General features: G+C 47.2%; 1 protein-coding gene across 4 annotated transcripts in view; it reads right to left on the bottom strand.

Moving 5' to 3' along the window:
• VPS35L (VPS35 endosomal protein sorting factor like) overlaps positions 1-23277 on the bottom strand; it is a 147667-nt gene that overhangs the window by 99721 nt on the left and 24669 nt on the right. For all 4 annotated transcript variants that reach the window (XM_080681846.1, XM_080681845.1, XM_080681844.1 and 1 more), the window contains 3 exons: positions 21851-21927; positions 20217-20345; positions 5824-5908 (listed from right to left, as the gene is read on the bottom strand). In XM_080681846.1, coding sequence (XP_080537972.1) covers positions 5824-5908; positions 20217-20345; positions 21851-21927 — 291 coding nt within the window. The remainder of the gene's footprint in view (positions 1-5823; positions 5909-20216; positions 20346-21850; positions 21928-23277) is intronic.

The following is a 23277-nucleotide window of genomic DNA, read 5'->3' as shown; positions in this document are numbered from 1 at the left end:
TAGGGAATTTTTATACATGCTCACATACGAGAGCCACTGATGCGGGCAGGAACCATCTTTATTTTAAACTTGCCTGGGTATGGCGACCTCTGCAGCAGCAGCAGCAAGCCTTCCTCTGCTCTCTGAGCCAGGGGTTCTCACTCGGAGCTGAGCATCAGAGCACAGAGGGCATGCGAACACAGGCAGAGCCTCTGCCCATGCTCAGAGGACCCGAGATAATGGTCGGGGTGCAGCCTGAGGCTCCCAGGTGTGCAGCCAGGATGAGAACCCCGGCTCCAAACCCCTGCTTCAGTTCAAAAGGGCCCAGGAAGCCTGCGAGCACCCCCACTGCTCAGAGCCACCCGCCTTAGTCCTTCTGACAGAAGTGCCTGGTTGCCTGCGGCCAAGGGCTCTCTGCAGCCTCACCGGTGCAGCGAGTGGCTGCCTCTGTGACAGTCCCAGAGCCAGGCACCCTGCGTACAGTTTACTTGGGGTCGTCACAGTGAGCCACGCTGGGCTGCTGCCAATTTCTGGTGAGAAATGTGGGTGACAGGAGGGCACACAGACTGGCTTGGAGAGCACGAAATGCCTTCACTCCCTCCGCGAAGTTCGCCACCTCTCTGAAACCACAACCAGGTGTATATTTCACCTCCGCATTCTAAGGGGACTTCAATAGCAAAATCATTTTGGCCAAACAAGTTTGGTGAATTTTCTTTTTTCTTTAGTAAGCCAGCGGACAACTAACTACTTTTGAGAAATAATATCCCATCCTAGATATATTTCCTTTCCTGATCCACTTTCTAAAGATCAAGGGCACTAAAATACCTACAGTGACGATGACAGTAGCTGATGCTTTCTGAGCACTGACTGTGCCAGGCACTATTCCAATACTTTACACCAAGCATGTCAAACGGCCGCATGTGGCCCTAAATGAATATTTTTATGGTCCAGCCAATATAAAGGTATGTAAGAAACATTTTAATAAAAATTTCGTAACTTAATTTTTACAGTATCCTATTATACATAATTATTAATAACAAACTACAACATTCGCTAATGACTGATTACATAATCATGTTGCATTCATTTCCCTTACGAGCCTTGCACACAGGTGCACCATTTCTCTCCACTAATACTAGCAGCGAATATTTTAGCAGCCAACTGCCACATCATTAGTCTTGGATTGACCTGTTTGGTGTGTGCAACAGGAAATATTTTGCTTTCGGAGAACAAGAAAAATAGGTTTATTTGCGTTACATTTATTAATTCGTGTAGTTATTCAGTGCCTGGTAAGTTAATGTTCAAGAGAAAATATTAATTTTTATTAAAATGTCCCATTATTTTATGTTAACAATTACTCATTTATTTCAGCCCTTTGTATTCAGCATGTCTCTATCGAAATAAACCTACGTTTCTATGAAAATTGAAGCTATTTTTTTTTGCGGCCCATGTAAACTTACACCTTGTTTATTTGGCCCATGTTAACCTTGGAGTCTGACATGCTTGGTTTACACTGATCCTGGCAGAAAGCAATTATAAGAGGAAAAAGTGCATATGCTTTCTAGGCCTTCTCTCTTCTAATTCTCTCCAGAAATCCCCAGGGGCAGGGTGTATCACGCCCATTTTATAGGCGAAGAAATAAAGTCAAGTTCTGTAGCAGTGAGACAAGGAATGTGGGTGGACTCGTGCCTAGCTCTGAGCTTGGGACCTCTGTGAGAGCCAGCCCGTGCCTTCAGGCTCAGATGTATGGGCGACCCATGTCCCTGCCCCATGCCCCTGCCCCGTGCCCAGCACGGTGCTCCAGCCTCAGGCAGGCCTGGCCACCACCACAGAACACCGCCCGGGAGGCCATCCCCAGGGGATGTCTGTTGGCACCTCCTGTGGAGCAGATGTGCGAGATGGCCGGCAGCATTCCGAGTACCACCCAACAATGCGAGTCCTGCTGTAAGGAGGGAGCAGCTCAGCAGCCCCAAAGCCTAAGTCTCCTGAGCACCTGCCTCAGAAATGCCGTTCACAGCAGGCCCTAAGTCACCGGGACAGGTGTGGAGCAGAGGGAAGGAGGTGCTCGTCTGAATAAACTCTGAATGGGAGCACATTCCCGCAGCTCAAAGTTCCCAAAGGCAGCGGGAGTGTTGCCCACAGCTCCTCTCTCAGCCTGTCCCAGTCACCTCACTACTCCCACTACCCTCAGGGAGTCCCACCTTTACTCATTTCTTGGGTGTCCTTCTCATATTTCTCCAAGCAAATACAAGTGATTATGTGCAAAAAACAGAACTGGCTCTATAGCTGTTCTGCATCCTGACTCTCCCCCATGGTGATGCGGCCCGGAGACCCTTCCACCTCTGCAGAGCAGACACTCGTGCTAGGGGCCTCCTGTGTCTCAGGGAACAGACATCCCCTGGGGATGGCCTCCCGGGTTGTTCTAATCTCCTGCTGTTGCCACAGGATGAACTCCGGGAGGTGAAATCACTGGGTCAAAGGCATACGCTTTTGCAATTTTCACAGAGAGCAAATTCCCTCATGCACCAAGTACATGAAAATAAAACAGGTGCTCTGACAGCAGAGAGAACTCACTCCCCTGTGGCCTGGGGCCACTTTACTTCTGTGACTCAGGTTTCTCACCTGTGAGATGGGATTATTCCAGACCCTACCTCACAGGCCTGTATGAAGACAATGTGACTTAGTATTTCTAAAGCACCTAGAAGAGTCAGGCCCAAGGACATTGTTAAGGGTTTATCACCAATCATCATTGTTAGCTCCTGGCCCAACCAGGACAGCGGGCACCGGCTCTGCCCCCGGCTTGGTGAGCTGGAACTGGGAGAAGGCAGCACGGCTGGAAGGATGGCAGCCAAGCTTCTCAAGAGGTTAATGCCTGGATCTGGCTCGGCTGCCAGGCTGGAGTCTACCTCACCAGGGATGCTGACTCAAGCAAAATGAACTTGCAAGAAGCCAGTGAAGGAAACCAGGAAGCCAAAGTGCTCATTCACCACGAGAAACAGAACTCTCAGGAGGACCTGGCAGCCATCAACCTGTCTCCCTGACTGGTGCCCTCACCCCCTGGGACAAGCTGTTTCCAGGACAAGTGGAAGCCCAAGGAGTGTAGGAGTTGATATGTATTGTGAGCCTAATGCAACCATCCATTCTGGGTCATCCTCCCCATCTCCATCCCTTCCCGGGCCCACACGACCCCCATTTTCCACCTGAAGTGCTACAATGGCTTCCTAGCTGGGCTCCCTACCCACCCTTGCTCTACAGCCGTGGGCAAACTACGGCCCATGGGCCGGATCCAGCCAGTTCGGCTGTTCTATCCGGCCCGCAGAGCCGAAAGAGCGGAGGGTTTTCTTGCTCTCCCCTCCGCTCCTTTACTTTGAATTTATATTAGTTCGCACAAACACTCCATCCATGCTTTTGTTCCGGTCCAGTTTAAGAACCAATTGTGGCCCTCGAGTCAAAAAGTTTGCCCACCCCTGGTCTAGGCTCAGCACAGCAGCCATAGGGAGGTCATTAGAACTCAAATCGGGCTGCATCCCAGGCCTGCCTAACACTCCTATGGCTCCTCATGTCCTCAGGTTCAAAGCCCAAGTCCTCCAATGGCCTCCAAGATCCGCCAGGATCTAGGGTCCTGTGAGCTCCTGCCCCTCCCTGCTGCTCACCCCACCTCAGTGCCCTGGCCTCCCTCCCAACCATGCTCCCACCCAGGGTCTTTGCACCAGCTGTTCCTTGGCCTAACCTGGGCCTGCACACCCAACCCACAGAACATGTGATTCCTCTCTCTCCTCCTTTAGCTACGAACCCAGCTATCAATTCTTAGCGAGGCCCCTCTGCCCACACTATTGAAAAGTGTAGCCTCCCCGCCCCTTGCCCATTCCCTTCATCCCCCCTCACCTGGCTCTCACTTTCTTCCTCCACAGAACTGACTGCCATCTACCACACAATAGGCTGACTTACTTGTTCTGCAAACCCTCTTTCACTGGCACAAAAGCCCAGGAGGCAGCAATTTTTGTCCCTTATTTGCTGACACAGCCTCAGTGCCTAGTGCAGCCTGACAATGGCTCTCTGGGTCATCTGCACCTGACGAAGTCTATCTTTCAGTTGGGACATAACTTCTTTTAAAAGTTTTTTTATTCTCACCTGAGGATATGTTCATTGATTTTTAGAGAGAGGGGGAAAGGAGAGACAGAGAGAGAGAAACATTGATATGAAAGTAACATTGATTGGTTGCCTCCTATATGCACCCCCACTAGGGATCAAACCCACAATCTAGGTATGTGCCCTGAGTGGGAATCGAACCCATGACCTTATGGTACAAAGACGACACCAGCCTGGAATCTGCATATGCCCAGATACCAAGCATGGCTCAGGGACTGCCATGTGATACATGCCAGGCCAATGAGAGAATTCTGGGACTTTGGTTGGAATGCTCAGAAAAAATTCCTTCTCTGTCCTGGGACTGCGGGCAGTTAGCAGACACTGAGACCACCTGGGAGAGTTGGAGAATGAAACCGACCCCATGAAAAGTGCTAGAAAAAGCATGGTCCTGAAGAAACAAAGTATTTGACTTCCCAAATCCAGCTGTACCTGAAGCCAGAAACTCCCTCTGGATTGTTCAACTAGACCAGCCATGGGCAAACTACAGCCCGCGGGCCGGATCCGGCCCGTTTGGCTGTTCTATCCGGCCCGCGGAGCCGAAAGAGCGGAGGGTTCTCTTGCTCTCCCCTCCGCTCCTTTACTTTGAATTTATATTAGTTCACACAAACACTCCATCCATGCTTTTGTTCCGGCCCTCCGGTCCAGTTTAAGAACCCATTGTGGACCTCGAGTCAAAAAGTTTGCCCACCCCTGAACTAGACCAATAAATACCCCTATCGCAAAGACCAGTCTGAGCCAGGTTTTCTATCACCTGTCCAGACTAATACGTTCAGGTCCCTGGTCTCCTGTGTAGAGCTACATGGGTCTGGCTGAGATTTGTTTTCTGCCACATTCAATCTCTCAATGGGTAATAAACAGCCCCAGTCCTTCCTTAGTGAGACAGTGGTGTCTCCGCTCTGACTGCCTGTGCTCAGCTCTCGGGCCACTCTGCTTGCTAGTTCTGGTGGGCACTGAACTGCCCCGCATCTTGCACAGACTGAACGGGTGCATGGTTTGGGCAAACTGCTAACAGCATGATGCTCTGCCACTAACCACTGCCCGCAGCACAGAGGCCCGTTTCTCCAAGGGCGTTTGGGTCATCCTTAGTCCAGGCCTCTATGCTGGGCTCCCACAGATCACTCTACCTGAAGGAGCACAAGGACGTAGGAAACCTCATAAGAGCTGCAGCATTTCTGGGGGAGGATGTGGCCGGAACTAAGGATTCTCTGGGATACACTGGGGAGATCTAGGAAGCTAAAGTGAAGAACTTAGACCTGGATGTGGGGCACAGGGGAAAAGATGCTCAGGTTTCCAGCTCAGGCAAAGCTGAGCTACGTGGTGCTGCCACTGCCTCAGGTAGAAGCAGCCTGAGGGTAGGGAAGGGCTGGAAGAGGTGCGAGTGCAGTTCAGTCAGAGTGAGGGCCAGAGGCCTCAAATGGCAGTGGATGGAGCTGGGATAGATGGCCTGTGAGCTTGCCCTGCTCCCCTCACTGTATGTGCCTCTTAGAAGGTTAGGAAACACAGTATAAGAGTCTTTCAAAAATAGCACCTGGTTAATGAGCAGGGGTGGGAGGAGGTCTCCCCCATGATTTGCCTCATTACTTAAACCATGGCAGAACCTAATTTGAAGCAACTCCACTATCGAACTTATGGCAAAAACCAACAAACCAAAAAAATATATTTCCTAGATCTAAGATGAATATGACTAGTACTTACCAAAGGTATCAAGTATGTCCGTGATGAGGACAAACTTGCTTGGGTAGAAGTGAATGACACTTGTGTCCGAAAGAAGCTTTGAGCACTAGGAAAAGGGAAGAGGAGAGAAAACTCACTGTCATGTCTGATGGTTGGAACACCCCGGCCTGGAAATTTAATGATTTCTACAAACAAGCACAGGTGCTCACCCCTGCCCAGCCCTCGCCATTCACTGGGAAGACAATGGTAAGCAACATCACTGAGCTTCTGACATGGAGCGAGACTGCTCACAGCAGAGCCTCCCAGCAAGGACACTACAGCTGCCCTGAGGAAAAACAGGGCTGGGACGCTCATCCAGAGGGTATCTGCTCAGACATAAATCAGGTCAGCACTCAAGGTCACCAAGGGGAGCCAGGGACACTCTCCCGCCAGGGTCCTTGCACATGACTCCCATCCTTGTACCAACTGCCTTTCAGCATGGCCGCCTCTGGTTTATTTCAGGAGGGTCTTGATCTTTACACATTCTTTTCTGTGAAATGACCCCCTAAGTAAGCTCCAGGGTTTCTTAAAATCAGTATCTACCATTCACACTCACTCCCGCTGCCCTTGAGAGCAAGCGTGAGAAGCTTCAGAGTGTCCCTGCATCTCTAGAAGCAGGACCCTCACTGCCAGCAGCATCTGGGCTCTGCAGGGACTTCTCAGTGCCATACTACCACTCGAGCCCAGGAGCCACACAATTTGGCCTTAAATAACCAAATTAAGTCATCCTATCTAATAAAAGAGTAATATGCAAATTGATCATCACTCCAACACACAAGATGGCTGCCCCCATGTGGACACAAGATGGCCGCCACAAGATGGACAGCAGGGGAGGGCAGTTGGGAGGGACCAGGCCTGCAAGGGAGCGCAGTTGGGGGCGATCAAGCCTGCAGGGGAGGGCAGTTAGGGGTGACCAGGCCAGCAGAGGAGGGAAGTTGGGGGCAACTGGGCCTGCAGGGAAGGGCAGTTAGGGGTGACCAGGCCTTCAGGGGAGGGCAGTTAGGGGTGACCAGGCCTGCAGGGGAGGGCAGTTAGGGGTAAACAGGCTGGCAGGGAGCAGTTAGGCATCAATTAGGCTGGCAGGGGAGTGGTTAGGGGGTGATCAGGCTAGCAGGCAGAAGCGGTTAGGGGCAATCAGGAGGCAGGCAGGTGAGCGGTTGGGAGCCAGCAGTGCTGGATTGTGAGAGGGATGTCCGACTGACCATTTAGGCCCGATCCTATCGGCGATACTACCGGGATCGGGCCTAAACAGGCAGTCGGACATCCCTCTAGGGGTCCCAGATTGGAGAGGGTACAGGATGGGCTGAAGGACACACCCCCCGTGCACAAATTTCGTGCACCTGGCCTCTAGTAAACTTATAATCAGAAACAAAAAATCGATTTCTACTTTGAAGAACTAAATGTAATGCTCCGTAAGGAACTAAAAAACTTTGCCCTATTTTGTTATTCCAATAGATGATCCTCAGGTAGAAAAATTTCACTTAACAATATCTGGGCATTTAATATGCATTTCCAACCTGCAGAGAATAGTATAAGTTCACCCTATCAAGAAGTAGGTTGTCATCTGTTCTCACTTTGTTACCCAATATCTAAATTGTTAGACTCACCAGATTTCTCCTTAGCAATACATGCCTAAAAGTAAACGTGTCCCATGCGTACAACATCCTCTTACAGCCGATGTTATTGGGGAAAGCGGAGGGAGGGAGGGAAATGTGGGCTGTTAAACGGTGCAGGCTCGGCTCCACTCCAAGCCTCGCACCTGGGTGGACACAGGACTCGCTGTTCCTGGTGCCTTGTTGTGTTTTTCACATGCCTTTTAGGAGCACTCCAACTAACACAACCACCTGTGGGACTCCCGGGCTTGGGACAGGCAGGCAACTCTGACTCTAGAGACTGTTCACATTACACAGCTCTGGGTTCCCAGGGGTGTCTCATCTCCCAAGCTCTTCCCCACAGCCTCTTGCAGATGAACTGCTGCCTACTGGAGACATGAGAGAGAGTTCAACAGAAGATTTCAAATTAAACACAGCCGGGGCTTCCCAACATCTGTGCATTGATTTTTCTCCTAAGCTGGTGTCATAGAATATATTTTTTATAAAGGATGATAGAAAGCAGAGGGTTTTGTTTTTAAATATACTTTTATTGATTTCAGAGAGGAAGGAAGAGAAGGGGAAAAACATCAATGATGAGAGAAAATCAGTTTGGCCTACACATCCCCCACTGGGGATCAAGCCCACAACCCAGGCACGTGCCCTTGATCGGAATCAAACCTAGGACCCTTCAGTTCACAGGCTGACGCTCTATCCCCTGAGCCAAACCAGCTAGAGCAAGCAGAGTTTTCTTTAATTCAAAGTTAAAGTCATAACAATGTTATGATTTGAAGTTACCTTTTAAATCACAATTTTGAAGACTCCACCAGTTTTAAAGCTTTGGTGCAGTTTCAGAATCATGTATTAAAAATACAGACTCTCAGCTCCACTCCAAACCTACTTTTCAAAGCCTCCAGGGAGGCAGCAGGAAGCCAGCATAAGGGCTCTAGGTGCCGCTTCATGCAGACAAGCTGGGTCAGGACACCCACGCCTGCAGCACTCAGAGTGGACTAAGCATTCCTCCAGCCAGTGTTCTAAATCATCTGGGAGCTTTTACTTATTTTTCAATGTTTTGCTGACACTGGATACTATTGTGAGAAGCTATCGAGAGAGTGGGAGGCTAGGATGCCTGGGGGCATTTTCCTGGACATCAGACATTCCTCCACCCAGGTCTAGAGGAAACGCAGTGGAAATGAATCCCCACAAGGCAGTGCTGTGCTGCCAGGTATCAGGACGAGGAGGGGCCTCGGCACTGCTGGACCCAGGGGACAGCAGGGCCTCAATGTCACTGGTTGGAAGATGGGGCTGTACCTGTGCACAGGCATCCCAAACAGACCCACCAGGAAATTGTGGAAGTTCCAGGCGATGACACTGCGGCACACCAGGGACCAGGTGGTGAACTTGGGGTTGGCCATGAGCGCAGGAGCGTCATGCATCACTGGGAGTGGGCAGGGGCTCCCACAGGAAGGTGAGGAGCGGTGTGGTTCACCTCGCACTTCTCAAAAGAGCATGCAGTTGGGCTCAAACCCACCACCAGGTGTGACATACTTGAGGGAATTCAGGATCTCTTTGTTCTGCATTCACCTGATGCCCAAACTGGTTGCACAGAAACCAGCCGATCAAGGCCAGGCCCCGGGGCCCACAGCCCTGCTGCTGCTCGTTCACCTGGCTGTCGTCCCGGACCTTAGTGCCTCAGAGTGCGGTCACATTCACAATAAGCAGCTCCGTGCCCCACACAGAGCAGAGTAAGGCCCCGCAGCTGCCAGCTGAGCAGCACACAGAGCACACAGCCTGGGTACTGGAGAGGGAAATGGGCACTGGGGACAGGAACAATGTAGAGCTTTTACAAATAATGGTGTTGGAACAAACTGTTCCAAGAGTTTCAAAAGAAATATATCTTGGGGAAATGGTGGTAGAGTAAGCAGAAGCTACACCAATATGATCCCAGGAACAAACTGGAATCACAACTAAAATATAGAATAAGCATCCTCAATAACCAACAGAAGACTCCCTGGAGAGAACCCTGATAACCAAGGATGTAAAGTGGAGACCACACAGAGACTGGTAGGAAGGGCAGAGGCGCAAAAGGGCTGGCCAGGCTCGGGCTCCCACAGACAGCAGCTGAATATCGGGAGAGATATCTAAGCTGTGGGGGAGTTGCCACTGAGAACTCTGGGGTCTAATTCCCAAGCTGGGTTCCCCAACCCAGAGCACCGGAACTGAGAAAGGTGCCCACATAACATCTGGCTGTGAAAAGCAGCAGGGTTGCTGTCTGCCAAGGAGAGACGGCTGGAAATGCAGGCACTCTCCTAAAGGGCCAACACACACAATTTGATGTGCAGTCACTCACCTTGGGCACTGGCAGAGGGCAGAGTGAACTGGAGCAGTGTGAGCAGAAGCCAGGGTTAGGGACTCTGGGGTTAGAGCTTAGAGGCAGACACCTCAGTTTCCTGTACTGAGTCATTCCCTCACACTACAGAGGATACCTTTATTCAGCAGACCTTTACCATCCAAGCAGCTTATGCTTAAGGGAAAGCAATTGCCCCACTCTATTGGAAAATGCCTCATCCCACCCTGTGAAGTTTCTGAAGCCCATTAAGAGACTGAAAATAACAATCAGCCTGCAGGCAGAAGCAATTGCCCCACCCTGTTGGAAAACCTCTCTTCCAGTCCTGTGGTCATAGCCTGAGGCTAATCAAGACTGAATAATAATCGCACTGCAGGCAGAAGCGGGTCTCTGGAGACTTTTGAGTCTTTCCTGATCTAATTCTATGCCCAGAGCAAAAAAAAAAAAAAAAAAAAAAGCAGATCTTGGTGTACATCCTGATCCTCTCCAAAGGCATCCAGCCCCAGCCCAGGGAGCCACAAGATGTGGATTGCTGATAGCTCCAAAGAGGTTACTCAGGGCCAGTAACAAACAATGTCTGACATTGTCCTGCACTACCTAATATAAAGACGCAAACCCAAACAGGCAGCCAAACGGGGGATACAAAAAAACAAGCCCCAAATAAGAGAACAAGAGAATTCTCCAGAAAAAGAAATAAATGAAATGGAGATAAGAAATTTATCAGATATAGAGTGCAGAATAATGATGACAAGGATGCTCAACAGCACGAGAAAAGGTACAGACACTATAAAAAAAGACCAGTTGGAAATGAAGAATGCCATAGCGCTAATAAAGAACACCATGGAAGGAGTACACAGCAGATTAGGGGAAGCCGAGTTATCAGTGAATTACTAGTAGACAGGGTAGAAAAAAAAAATCACTCAATCAGAGAACCAAAAAGAAAACCAATTAAAAAATGGAAGGACAGCTTAAGGGAGCTGTGGGACAACATGAAACGTAACAATATTCATATCATAGGAGTGTCAGAAGGTGAAGAAAGTGAGAAAGGGATAGAGACCATGTTTGAAGAAATAACGGCAGAAAACTTCTGTAACTTGCTGAAGGAAAATGTTACACAAGTTCAGAAGACACAGAATTGAGAAGAACCCAAACAGGTCTATGCCCAGACACATCATAATTAAAATGACAAAAATTAAAGACAAAAAAAGAACCTTAAAGGCAGCAAGAGAAAAGCAATTTGTTACCTACAAAGGAGCTCCCATAAGCTTATTTTTCATCAGAAAATCTACAGGCCAGAAGAGAATGGCATGAAGTACTCAAAGTAATGGAAAGCGAGGATCTGAAACCAAGATTATTATATCCAGCAAGGCTATTATTCAAAATAGATGGGGAAATAAAGAGCTTCCCAGACACACACACAAAAAAAACCTAAAGGAGTTTATCACTGCCAAACCAACACCACAAGAAATGCTAAATGGATTGCTGTAATGAGAAAAAAATAGAGAGAGAGAAATATAGGCTTAAAGAATTAAAATGGCAATAAATACCTATCAATAATGACCTCAAATGTAAATGGATTAAACGTTCCAAAAAAAGCCATAGGGTAGCTAAATGGGTATGAAAACATGACCCAAATATATGCTGTCTGTAAGAGAAGCACCTCAGAACAAAAGACTCACACAGGATGAAAGTGAAGGGATGTAAAAAAATGCTTCATGCAAATGAAAACAAAATGAAAAGCTGGGGTAGCAATACTCATATCTAACAAATAGATTTCAAAATGAAGGCTATTAGAAGAGACAATAAAGGTCACTACATAATATTAAAGGGATCGATCCAACAAGAGGATATAACCCTAATAAACATATATGCACCCAATATAGAACCTAAATTTTTTTTTTTTTAATTCTGGAGGATTTTAAGGGAGAGATTGATAGCAATAGAGTTATAATAGGGGACATTAAAACTCTGTTGACTTCACTGGATATATCTTCCAGATGAAAAATTAACAAGGAAACACTGACTCTAAAAACTGACACACTCGATCAGATGGGTTTAATATACATTTATATAACATTTCACCCAAAGCTGCAGAATATACATTCTTGTTTTGTGCATATGGATCATTCTCAAAAAATAGACCACGTGTTAGTACACAAAACAAGTCTCTACAAGTTCAAGAAGATTAAAATCATATCAAGAATCTTCTCAGATGACAATGGAATGAAATTAGCAATCAACTACAGTAAAAATACTCAAAACCCTTCAAACATATGGAGGCTAAATAGTATGCTATTAAACAATAAATGAGTTACCAATGAGATCAAGAAATAACTAAAAAAACTTGCTGGAAACAAATGAAAATGAGCACACAACAACCCAAAATCTATGGGAGACAGTGAAAGCAGTCCTGAGAGGGAAGTTCATAGCATTACACGACTACCTCAAAAAAAAAGAAAAAATTAACAATAAACCATTTAATCCTACAACTTTATTGATGAGCCTTTAGCAAGACTCATCAAGAAAAAAAGAGAGGACCCAAATAAATACAATCAGAAACAAAAATGGTGCCGAAACCGGTTTGGCTCAGTGGATAGAGCGTCGGCCTGCGGACTGAGGGGTCCCAGGTTCGATTCCGGTCAAGGGCACGTACCTTGGTTGCGGGCACATCCCCAGTAGGAGGTGTGCAGGAGGCAGCTGATCGATGTTTCTCTCTCATCGATGTTTCTAGCTCTCTATCCCTCTCCCTTCCTCTCTGTAAAATATCAATAAAATATATTTAAAAAAAATGGTAAAGTAACAACTGACACCACAGAAATACAAAATTACAAGAAAATACTATGAACAACTATATGCCAACAAGCTAGACATCCTGGATGAAGCAGACAAGTTCCTAGAAAAATACAATCTTTCAAAACTTAATCAGGAAGAACCAGAAAACTTGAAAAGGCCAATAACAAATGACAAAATTGAAGCATTAATAAGAAAACTCCCAGCAAACAAAAGCTCTGGTTCAGAAGAACTAATACCCATCCTCCTCAAACTATTCCAAAAAATTAAAGAGGAAGGAACATTTCCAAGCTCTTTCTATGAGACCATTATTATCCTAATTCTAAACCAGATAAAGATACTACAAAGAAAGAAACTGACAGGCCAATATCCCTGATGAACACAGATGCTAAAACCCTCAACAAAATATTAGCAAATCGGATCCAGCAATATCTTAAAAAGACCATACACTACGACCAAACACCATGACCATGTGGGATTTATTCCAGGGATGCAAGATTGGTACAATATTCGCAAATCATCACATAAACAAACTGAAGGACAAAAATCACATGATCATATCAATTGATGGAGAAAAAGCATTCGACAAAATCTATTACCCCTTTTTGACAAAAACTCTCAGCAAAGTGGAAATAGAGATATCATACCTCAACATATTAAAGGCCATATATGACAAACCTACAGTCAACATCATACTCAAGGGGCAAAAACTAAAATCATATCCCCTAAGAATATGAAAAAGACAGGGATGCCCACTTTCACCACTCTTATTGAACATAGTACTGGAAACCCTAGCCACAGAGATAAGGCAAGAAGAAAATATAAAAGGCATCCAAATTGAAAAGGAGGAAGTAAAACTCTCATTATTCATAAACTAGAGGCCCAGTGCATGAAATTCGTGCACAGAGGGCCAGGGGGTGGGGCGGTGTCCCACAGCCCAGCCTGCACCTTCTCCAATCTGGGACCCCTTGAGGGATGTCCGACTACCCGTTTAGGCCTGATTCCACATCCCTCTCACAATCCAGGACTGCTGGCTCCCAACCGCTCACCTGCCTGCCTGACTGCCCCTAACCGCTTCTGCCTGCCAGCCTGATCACCCCCTAACCACTCCCCTGCCAGCCTGATAGGCGTTTAACTTCTCCCCTGCTGGCCCAATTGCCCCCAACTTCCCTCCCCTGCAGGCCTGGTCACCGCTAACTGCCCTCCCTGCAGGCCTGGTCCACCCCCCTCAACTGACTTCCCCTGCAGGCCTGGTCCACCCCTCAACTGCCCTCCCCTGCAGGCTTTGTCTCTCCCAACTGCCCTCCTCTGCAGGCCTGGCCCCCCCGCAACTGTCCTCCCCTGCAGGCCTGGTCACTCCCAACTGCCCTCCCCTGCTGGTCTGGTTGCCCACAACTGCCCTCCCCTGCAGGCCTGGTTGCTCCCAACTGACCTCCCCTGCAGGCATGGTTTCCTCCAACTGCCCTCCCCTGCAGTCATGGTACCCCCCAACTGCCCTCCCTTGCAGGCCTGGTTCCCCCCAACTGCCCTCCCCTGCAGGCCTGGAAGCCCTAACTGCCCTCCCATGCAGGCCTGGTCGCCCCCAACTGCCCTCCTCTGCTGGCCTGGTCACCCCTAACTATCCTCCCCTGCAGGCCTAATTGCCCCCAACTGCCCTCCCTTGCAGGCCTGGTCCCTCCTAACTGCCCTCCCCTGCTGGCCATCTTGTGTCCACATGGGGGCGGCCATCTTGTGTGTTGGAGTGACGGTCAATTTGCCTATTACCTCTTTATTATATAGGATGACATAGAAAACCCTAAAGACTCCACAAAAAGGAGAAACCAAGATGGCGGCATAGGTAAACACCTAAACTGCTGCCTCGCACAACAATTTCAAAACTACAACTAAAAGACAGAACGGACACCATCCAGAACCACAGGAAAGCTGGCTGAGTGAAAATTCTACAACTAGAAGGAAAGAGAAAAGCTCACAGAGAATTGGAGGTACGGCAAAGGGTCTTTGTGCGCGCAGAGAGGAAGGGCGGCTGAGAGCCTGGCTGACTTTCTCTGGCAGAAGGGGGAAGGAAGCCCCCGACCGCACTGAACCCCAGTTCTGACTGCACTGAACCCCAGTCCCGGACGAAACCCCGTGGACCCAGGCTCATACAGGGGGAGTCTGGACTGTCAGGTAGAGAGAAAGGCACCTGGAGACTCGGAGAGCCGGGGGAGACCCGGGGGAGCCCCGGCGGGCAGGGGTCTTGAAAAGCGCGCGCGCGCACACCAGTGTGCACAAAAGCTGCAGAGGTTGCTACAGGTTTTCCCTAGCAGAAGGGAGTCAGAAGCTACTGACTGCACTGAACCCCAGTTCCAGGCGAGCCCCTGGGGACCCACGCTCTTACGGGGGGGAATCTGGACTCTCGGGCAGAGACTCTGGAGCCGGGGAAGGCAGAGGTCTGGAGGTGCACGTGTGCCAGTGTGCACAAAGGCTGCAGAGGTTGCCACAGGCTTTCCCTAGTGGAAGGGAGTCAGAAGCTCCTGACTGCACTGAGCCCCAGTTCTGACTGCACTGGACCCCAGTTCCAGGCGAGCCCCTGGGGACTCACGCTCTTGTGGGGGGAATCTGGACTCTCGGGCGGAGACTCGGGAGCAGGGGAAGGCAGAGGTCAGAGGCGCGCGCAGGCGCGCGCACGCAAGGGCAAGGCTGACTGGAAGCCAAGACTGTCTGCTCTGCCTAGAGACTCCACCCCATCCAAGCTGAGCAAAGAGGCTATTGCAATTTGGAAAGTCTAATCCTATAAGGCTGTCTCCAGCACCGAACTTCTCCCAGCATAGATACAGCGAATCTTTACAGCCAACTGGCCTGGAGGTTAATTCCTCCCAGTGATACCAACAACAATCAAGACTTAACTACAACAAGGCTGTACACACAGTCCACAAAGGGGTGCACCAAGAGTGTCCACCTCAGGTTAACTGGGGAGGCCGACCCACTGGGCCATATAGGAAACCTAGCACACAAATCTATCCTACCAACTCAGGGAAGCAGTGAAAATGCGGCGTCAAAGAAACAGATCACAAACAAAAGAAATGGAGGAAAACAAACGACTGGATATAGAATTCAAAACCACGGTTATAAGGCTTTTCAAGAATATCCTAGAAAAGGCCGATAAATATAACGAGATCCTCAAAGATATGAAAAAGGACCAACTAGAAATTAAACATACACTGACAGAAATAAAAAATATTATACAGAGACCCAACAACAGACTAGAGGAACACAAGAATCAAGTCAAAGAATTGAAATACAAAGAAGCAAAAAACACTCAACCGAAAAAGCAAAAAGAAAAAAAAAATCCAAAAAGTTGAAGATAGTGTAAGAAGCCTATGGGACAACTTCAAGCATACCAACATCAGAATTATGGGGGTGCCAGAAGAAGAGAGAGAACAAGATACTGAAAACCTATTTGAAGAAATAATGACTGAAAACTTCCCCCACCTGGTGAAAGAAATAGACTTACAAGTCCAGGAAGCGCACAGAACCCCAAACAAAAGGAATCCAAAGAGGACCACACCAAGACACATCATAATTAAAATGCCAAGAGCAAAAGACAAAGAGAGAATATTAAAAGCAGCAAGAGAAAAACAGTTAGTTACCTACAAGGGAGCAACCATACGATTGTCAGCTGATTTTTCAACAGAAACTATGCAGGCCAGACGGGAGTGGCAAGAAATATTCAAAGTGATGAATAACAAGAACCTACAACCAAGATTACTCTACCCAGCAAAGCTATCATTCAGAATTGAAGGGCAGATAAAGAGCTTCACAGATAAGAAAAAGCTAAAGGAGTTCATCACCACCAAACCAGTATTATATGAAATGCTGAAAGGTATTCTTAAAGAAGAGGAAGAAGAAAATAGTAAAGATAAAAATTATGAACAACAAATACATATCTACCAACAAGTGAACCTAAAAATCAAGTGAATTAAAAACCTGAGGAACAGAATAATTTGGTGAATATAATAGAATCAGGGGCATAGAAAGGGAGTGGACTGATAATTCTCAGGGGGAAAGGGGTATGGTGGGGGGTTCAGGAAGAGACTGGACAAAAATCATACACCTATGGATGAGGACAGTGGGGGGGAGGTAAGGGCAGAAGGCGGGGTGGGAACCAGGTGGAGGGGAGCTATGGGGGGAAAAAGGAGAAACAATTGTAATAATCTGAATAAAGATTTATTTAAAAAATAAAAATAAAATAAAAATTAAAAAAAAAAAAGACTCCACCAAAAAACTACTAGAATAAATGAATTCAGCAATATAGCAGGGCTAATAAGCAGCTCTGGCCAGTTTTTCTCAGTGGTTAGAATTCTGGCCTGTGGACAGAAGGGTCACAGGCTCATTTCCCTATCAAGGGAACATACCTTGGTTGCAGGTTGAATCCCCATTCCTGGACAGAGCATGTGCAGCAGGCAACCAGTCAATGTGTCTCTCTCACATCGATGTTTTTCTTTCTCTCTCTCTCTCTCTCTCTCTCTCTCTCTCCCCCCCCCCCTTCTCTCTCCCTTCCCCCCTCTCTCTCTAAAAATCAATGGAAAATAATATCCTTGGGTGAGGATTTAAAAAAGAAAGCCAATAAGCCCATGAAAAGATATTCAACATCATTAGTCAGTATGTTAATACAAATTAAAACCACAATGCGATGTCACCTACTAGGATGGCTATAATAAAGACAGACAACAAGAACTGGAATGCTCATGTACTGCTGGTGGGAATGCAGGCAGGTGGTGTAACCATTTTGCAAAGCAGGTCAGCCATTTCTCAAAAATTTAAACATAAACTTTAGTATATAACTCAGCAATTCCATTCCTAGAAATCTATCCAAGAGAAATGAAAACATGCCCACACAAAGACTTATATGCCAATGTTCATATTAGCATTACTCATAAGAGCAAGAGTGGAAACAATCTATCCATTAACTTATTTTTTTCCCTCAAATATATTTTTATTGATTTCAGAGAGGAAGGGAGAGGAAGAGATAGAAACATCAATGATGAGCCAAAACCGGTTTGGCTCAGTGGATAGAGCGTCAGCCTGCGGACTGAAAGGTCCCAGGTTCGATTCCGGTCAAGGGCATGTAACTTGGTTGCGGGCACATCCCCAGTAGGAGGTGTGCAGGAGGCAGCTGATCGATGTTTCTCTCTCATCGATGTTTCTGACTATCTATCACTCTTCCTTCCTCTCTGTAAAAAATCAATAAAATATATTTAAAAAAAAAAAAAAAGAAAGAAACATCAATGATGAGAGGGAATCACTGATTGGCTGCCTCCTGCACACCCCCTACTGGGGACCAAGCCGCAACCCAGGCATGTGCCCTTGATCAAAAGAGTACCCAGGACCCTTGAATCCACAGGCTGACGCTCTATACCAGGGGTGGGCAAACTTTTTGACTCGAGGGCCACAGTGGGTTCTTAAACTGGACCGGAGGGCCGGAAGAAAAGCATGGATGGAGTGTTTGTGTGAACTAATATAAATTCAAAGTAAAGGAGCGGAGGGGAGAGCAAGAGAACCGGATAGAACAGCCGGATCCGGCCTGCGGGCCGTAATTTGCCCAAGGCTGCTCTATACACTGAGCCAAATCGGCTAGGGCTGTCCATTAACTTATTAATGAATAAGTAAAAGAGGGTTATTCATACCATAGAATACCAATCAGCAGTAAAAAGATACAAAGTACTGGCAGTGAAACATGAAAGAACCTCAAAAACCTTATGCTAAGGAAAGAGGCAGATGTAAATGATTACACAGTGAATGATCCCACCTGCATGAAATGGTCAGGAAATGCAAGTTTACAGAGTCAAAAGCAGGTTTCCTGGGGTTGGAAGTGGCAGTGGGATTTAATTGCAAACATGCTTGAGGGAATCTGAAAGGGAGGATAACAAAAATGTTCTAACATTGGGTATTAGTTGCACAACTGTAAACTCACAAAAAATCACTGAATTGCACACTTACAATGGTGGATTTTAGGATATGTAAAATATCTATAATAATAAAAGCATAATATACTAATTAGATCGGACGTCTTTCTGGAAGACCTTCTGGACAAAGTCGGGGTTGCGAGGGAAGCTTAGGTCCCAGGTGCCAGAGGGAAGCCAGTGCCGGCAGCTGGGGGAAGAAAGGCCTACTCTTGCACGCATTTCATGCATCGGACTTCTAGTATTTAAATAAAGCTACAAAAACAAAAACCCTATTGCAGAGCAAATAAGGTGAACTAGTCTCATTTCTCCACACTCTGCAGCTTCAGTGTCTTTATTAAATAAAGAAGGCAGTCTTTAAGGTATTGAAAGTAAAACAGTTACAATTAATCAGATGTGGAGGTAATGAAACATGTTCAGTTATTTTCTTTGCAAAGACATGAATCGAATCTCCACATGGTGAAGAAGTCACAGTTCTATACCACAATATGCAGAGATGCTGCCAATAGATATTCAAAAAAGAAGCACTTGCTAGTTTTGCTATTTTCTCACTTGAGCCCCTCAGTAAACAACCCTGTCACATGTGTCCAGGTGAGAGGACCCTTCTTCACAGGTATTTACTCTGAAAATAACAGTGATTGAAGGGAAGTCAGCTCTACCAGGACTGAGAGTTGGCCTTGGTCATGAAACTCCCCCAAAAAATAGCACCTGCCATAGAAAGTAGCACCTTCATAGACTTCAAGCACCAGTGCAAAGCCTCCTAACCCTCTCTCCAGGGCAACAGGTGAGAAAACAAATGGCACATTGCCGTGACATTTCACAAAAATGGGATCTTTCCTTCTGAACTAAAATGGCTGTTCAGAAATTCTTTGACTTTGCTCTGAAAATCATACATTCTTTTTTTAAAAAAATATATTTTATTCATTTTTTACAGAGAGGAAGGGAGAGGGAGATAGAGTTAGAAACACTGATGAGAGAGAAACATCAATCAGCTGCCTCCTGCACACCCCCTACTGGGGATGTGCCCACAACCAAGGTACATGCCCTTGACTGAAATCGAACCTGGGACCCTTGAGTCCACAGGCCGACGCTCTATCCACTGAGCCAAACCAGCTAGGGCAATCATACATTCTTTTACAGTGTATTTCTGAGCATGGTCTGCCAAGACAGGATGATCTTAAGGGTCCAGAATAGAACTTGCTCTTGTGATCCAAGGGTTGTCACAGATCAACAAATTCATCAACAAATGTAACTCTCCTAACACCAGAAACATGTTTTCTTTGTCACATAATTATGCAGACTATGACTCAAAAATGTACATATCAGAAACATACAACTATTAGTCCCAAAGACACAAAGAAAATCTGGTCAAGGAAACCCAAAATATAACTGGTCAATTTTAGTTTGTACAAATCATCAATGAGCCAGGGGCCGTATAGGGCCAGTGAAAAGCGCACCTCAGAGGGTGTCGTTAGTACTGATCTCGGTGACTTGGAACTGTGCCATGCACAACCTGGGGAGCTGCACAGGTGGCTCTGAGATTGGCCAACTCGAAAAACAGAGATTCACAGTAAATACGTGAAAATGGAACAGATGAAAAAGGCAGACCCTGAAGGCAGGCCTTGGAAAACCCTAATTATCCACAGAGAAATTTTACATCGGAAGTTCTGAAGAAAATGAAAAAAAAAAAAAATCACTAGACCTGACCTGGATGACTATTTTTAGAGCCTTCACTTTCTGGTCTGAGGCCCAGGCATCCTTCAGCGACTGGTTAAGCTCCTCTATGCGATTCACATAATCCTGCTGAGTCAAATTCAACAGTTCCTTTTGAGATCCCTGTGGGAAGCAAGAGGAAAAGTGTAAGCACAAAAGGAAAAGTGTCCGACTTCCAACCCTATGAACAGCACCAACTGAGCCTCACTCTCTAATTTTCCTCATAAGCCCCCGTGCATTGATAGTTTTCATACCATAGTTTTCATTGATAGTTTTGTCTTATGAATAAACAGGTTTTTTACATTTTCTGCAAAGACGGGCAGCGTGCAGTGACTCCCAGCTCAGCCCCTTCCTACCACGTGGCTCTGGGTGAGCTGCTCTCCTCCCAGGGCCTCCTCTGCGGCCAGAGATAACACAGTTCTCAGCGCCCACGGTGTGACAGGCACGGTGTGCCAGATGTTCAAGATGCAAAAATAAGCAGAAAGACATTATTTCTGCACTAATGGAGTTTAAGGCAGAGGACAAGATGGACATTAATATAAACTGAAATAAAGGCTTGGGAGGAAATAACAGCTCCCTGAACCCGGTGCCCACTGTAAGAAGTACGACTATTCCCGTGCCACTAAGGAAAGACCGCAGGTACGAATTGAGACACGGTCTAATTTCAGGGCCATTCAAAGAAAAGGTTCATCTCAGAATGGAAGACGTGTGGTAACAGGAATGCACTCCAGGGCAGTCACAGATGGTTTCCTGGAGGAAGCAATGCTTGAGACGAGCTCAGTACTGAGCAGGCGGGGGTGGGGGAGGTGTTAGAGCAGAGAGGGCACCAGGACAGAACAGACCACAGCAAGCATCTATGCAGAGAGCAAGGCCACCATGTGGGTGCATCAACGGTGTGGAGACTAGCACAGCCCCTGGTACAGTGTATGCTCAGTGATCCTTGTCTATAGTTGAGAAGGTCTAAGCTCATAGGGGTCAGGGTCACTCTAGCCCACAGGAGATCAGGAACCACATATTTTTTATATGAATGTACCCTGGAAACCAGTGAACACTGTTAAAGAAATATACATAGAAGGGTCAGAAAACTGGGACTGATCCCATTGGTCATTTGACTCTGAGATAGGGCCCTCCCTGCCCTTTTGCAGTAGGAGGGGCCATGTGACTAGTTTGGGCAAATGGGCTGTGAGCAGAGGGGCATGTGTCCCTTTTGGGCTGAGGCAGTAAAAAGGGACCCTCTATTCAGCTTGACTGGAAGCTGTTGCGATGGCAGCACCAGGAGATGGTGTCTGTCAATGCACTGGATGAGTCATGTTTTCTGAGCACACACAAGCCCAGCAGAGGGCCGCGTACTCTCCGCAGCAAGGCAGGACCTTTGTCCTGCGTTTCCTGGGAGATGGCTCCATGGGTGCAGTGAGACCTGTTCCAGACGACCTGGGCTTGCTCAGACGATTTCAGAAGGCCAGCCTGAGCCTGAGCAGCTCCTGGGCCTCTTTCCCGGATCAGTGGCGCCTGAGGAGGAGGCACAATGCACAGCTCGAGAATTAATCAGAGCAACCAGCAGAGAGAGCTCACTGGGCAGAAGAAAGGGAAGACCACAGGGCCCTGTGCTCAGCCAATGACCTGCTCACCTCCTCAAAGTCATCCAGCTCTTCCAGCCTGGTCCGAACCTTCTCCGACACTGCGAACGCGGCAGGCCCGGCTCTGCCTAAACGACATGGACTCTGTCACACGGGGGGCTTTCCTGTCACCAACACCCCCACCGGAGGCATCTTTGACTTTACACTTCAGCGGCAACATCCTTCGCTAACCATGGTCCATCAGAAACATTTCTGCCTAAAAGCTACCCCTGGGAGTGGAGGACCAGCCTCAAAAAGGACCTACTATGTTCCATCACTTATTCCTAAAGAAAGGCGGTCCAGATAAAGATGCCCAACATCCACCACTGAACTGTTCTCCAAGAACAAGGCCTCGGTGTTGACTATTGTGCCCTTACACTAACTAAACAACCACCTTACTATCTGCCGGGAAATGGAAACGCTGGGGCTCCAAAGCCCCCTTGAGCAAACAGGACGAGTTGTGCCTCCGCCCATCATCTGTCAGTGCAGTCCTTTCCATGGGCAGGGACAGTGGACAGATTAAGGAAAGCCTTCAGGCCACGAGCCAGCTGCACGGCTAGGTGCCTGTCCAGCTGGCTGTTGCTCTCCAGCGCCTCCTATTTCAAAGCCTTTCTCATTCTCAAGGGGCATCTGTTCTAGATCGAGGGCCCTTTGCTCCTGCTGCCAGACTCACTTCAGGAGCTAGATTTATTCTTCTAAGGCACTGGCTTCTTAGCTCTGGTGCTCACTCAGATTTGTCTGGGATCACTGAGAGCATGGTACCATTAGTTAATTACTAACAACTACTAAAGTAAGAAGTTTCCAAATAATTTGCTTTTTTTTAAAACCTTTTTCTATTTCCTTCATTCTGAAATATACTATATACAGAACTGTGTACACATGTACATTTTAATAGATATTATTAAATGTTTGTAACCACCACTGAGTTCACTCCTTTTCACTGCTCCACTATGTGAGGACAACACAATTTTTCCTACTCTACAGTCCATGGGTGCTTGTTTCCTATAGGGGCCACTCTGAACAATGCTGCCAGGATTATTGCTGTACTATCTCCTGCTCATGTGTGCATGCAGTTCCTCCAGGCAGGAATCACTCAGGATGTGTTAACATTCAGATTCTATTTCCAGGAGATCTGGCAGGGCTACGACTGCATTTCTGATGGGCTCCCAGTCATCTGTGGTCCGAGGACCATACTTTAAAAACGCACATGTGGGCAAAGTTAGAAAAATGCTCTGTGAAGAGCCAGACATACAATTTTAGGTTTTGTGAGTCGTACAGTCTCTGTACACTACTCAACTCTGCCATTATAACACAAAAGCAGTCACAGACAATCTGTAAACCAATTGGCATAGCTGTGTTTCCATAAAACTTCATTTGCAAAACCAAACAGTGGGCCAGATTTGGTCTGCAAGACAAACTCTGATTTCTGATATAGGGTA

Source organism: Plecotus auritus, assembly GCF_963455305.1.
Source record: "Plecotus auritus genome assembly, chromosome: 7".
NCBI lineage: Eukaryota > Metazoa > Chordata > Mammalia > Chiroptera > Vespertilionidae > Plecotus > Plecotus auritus.
Note: the sequence above shows the minus strand (reverse complement) of the source record. Positions and strands in the feature narration are given on the sequence as shown.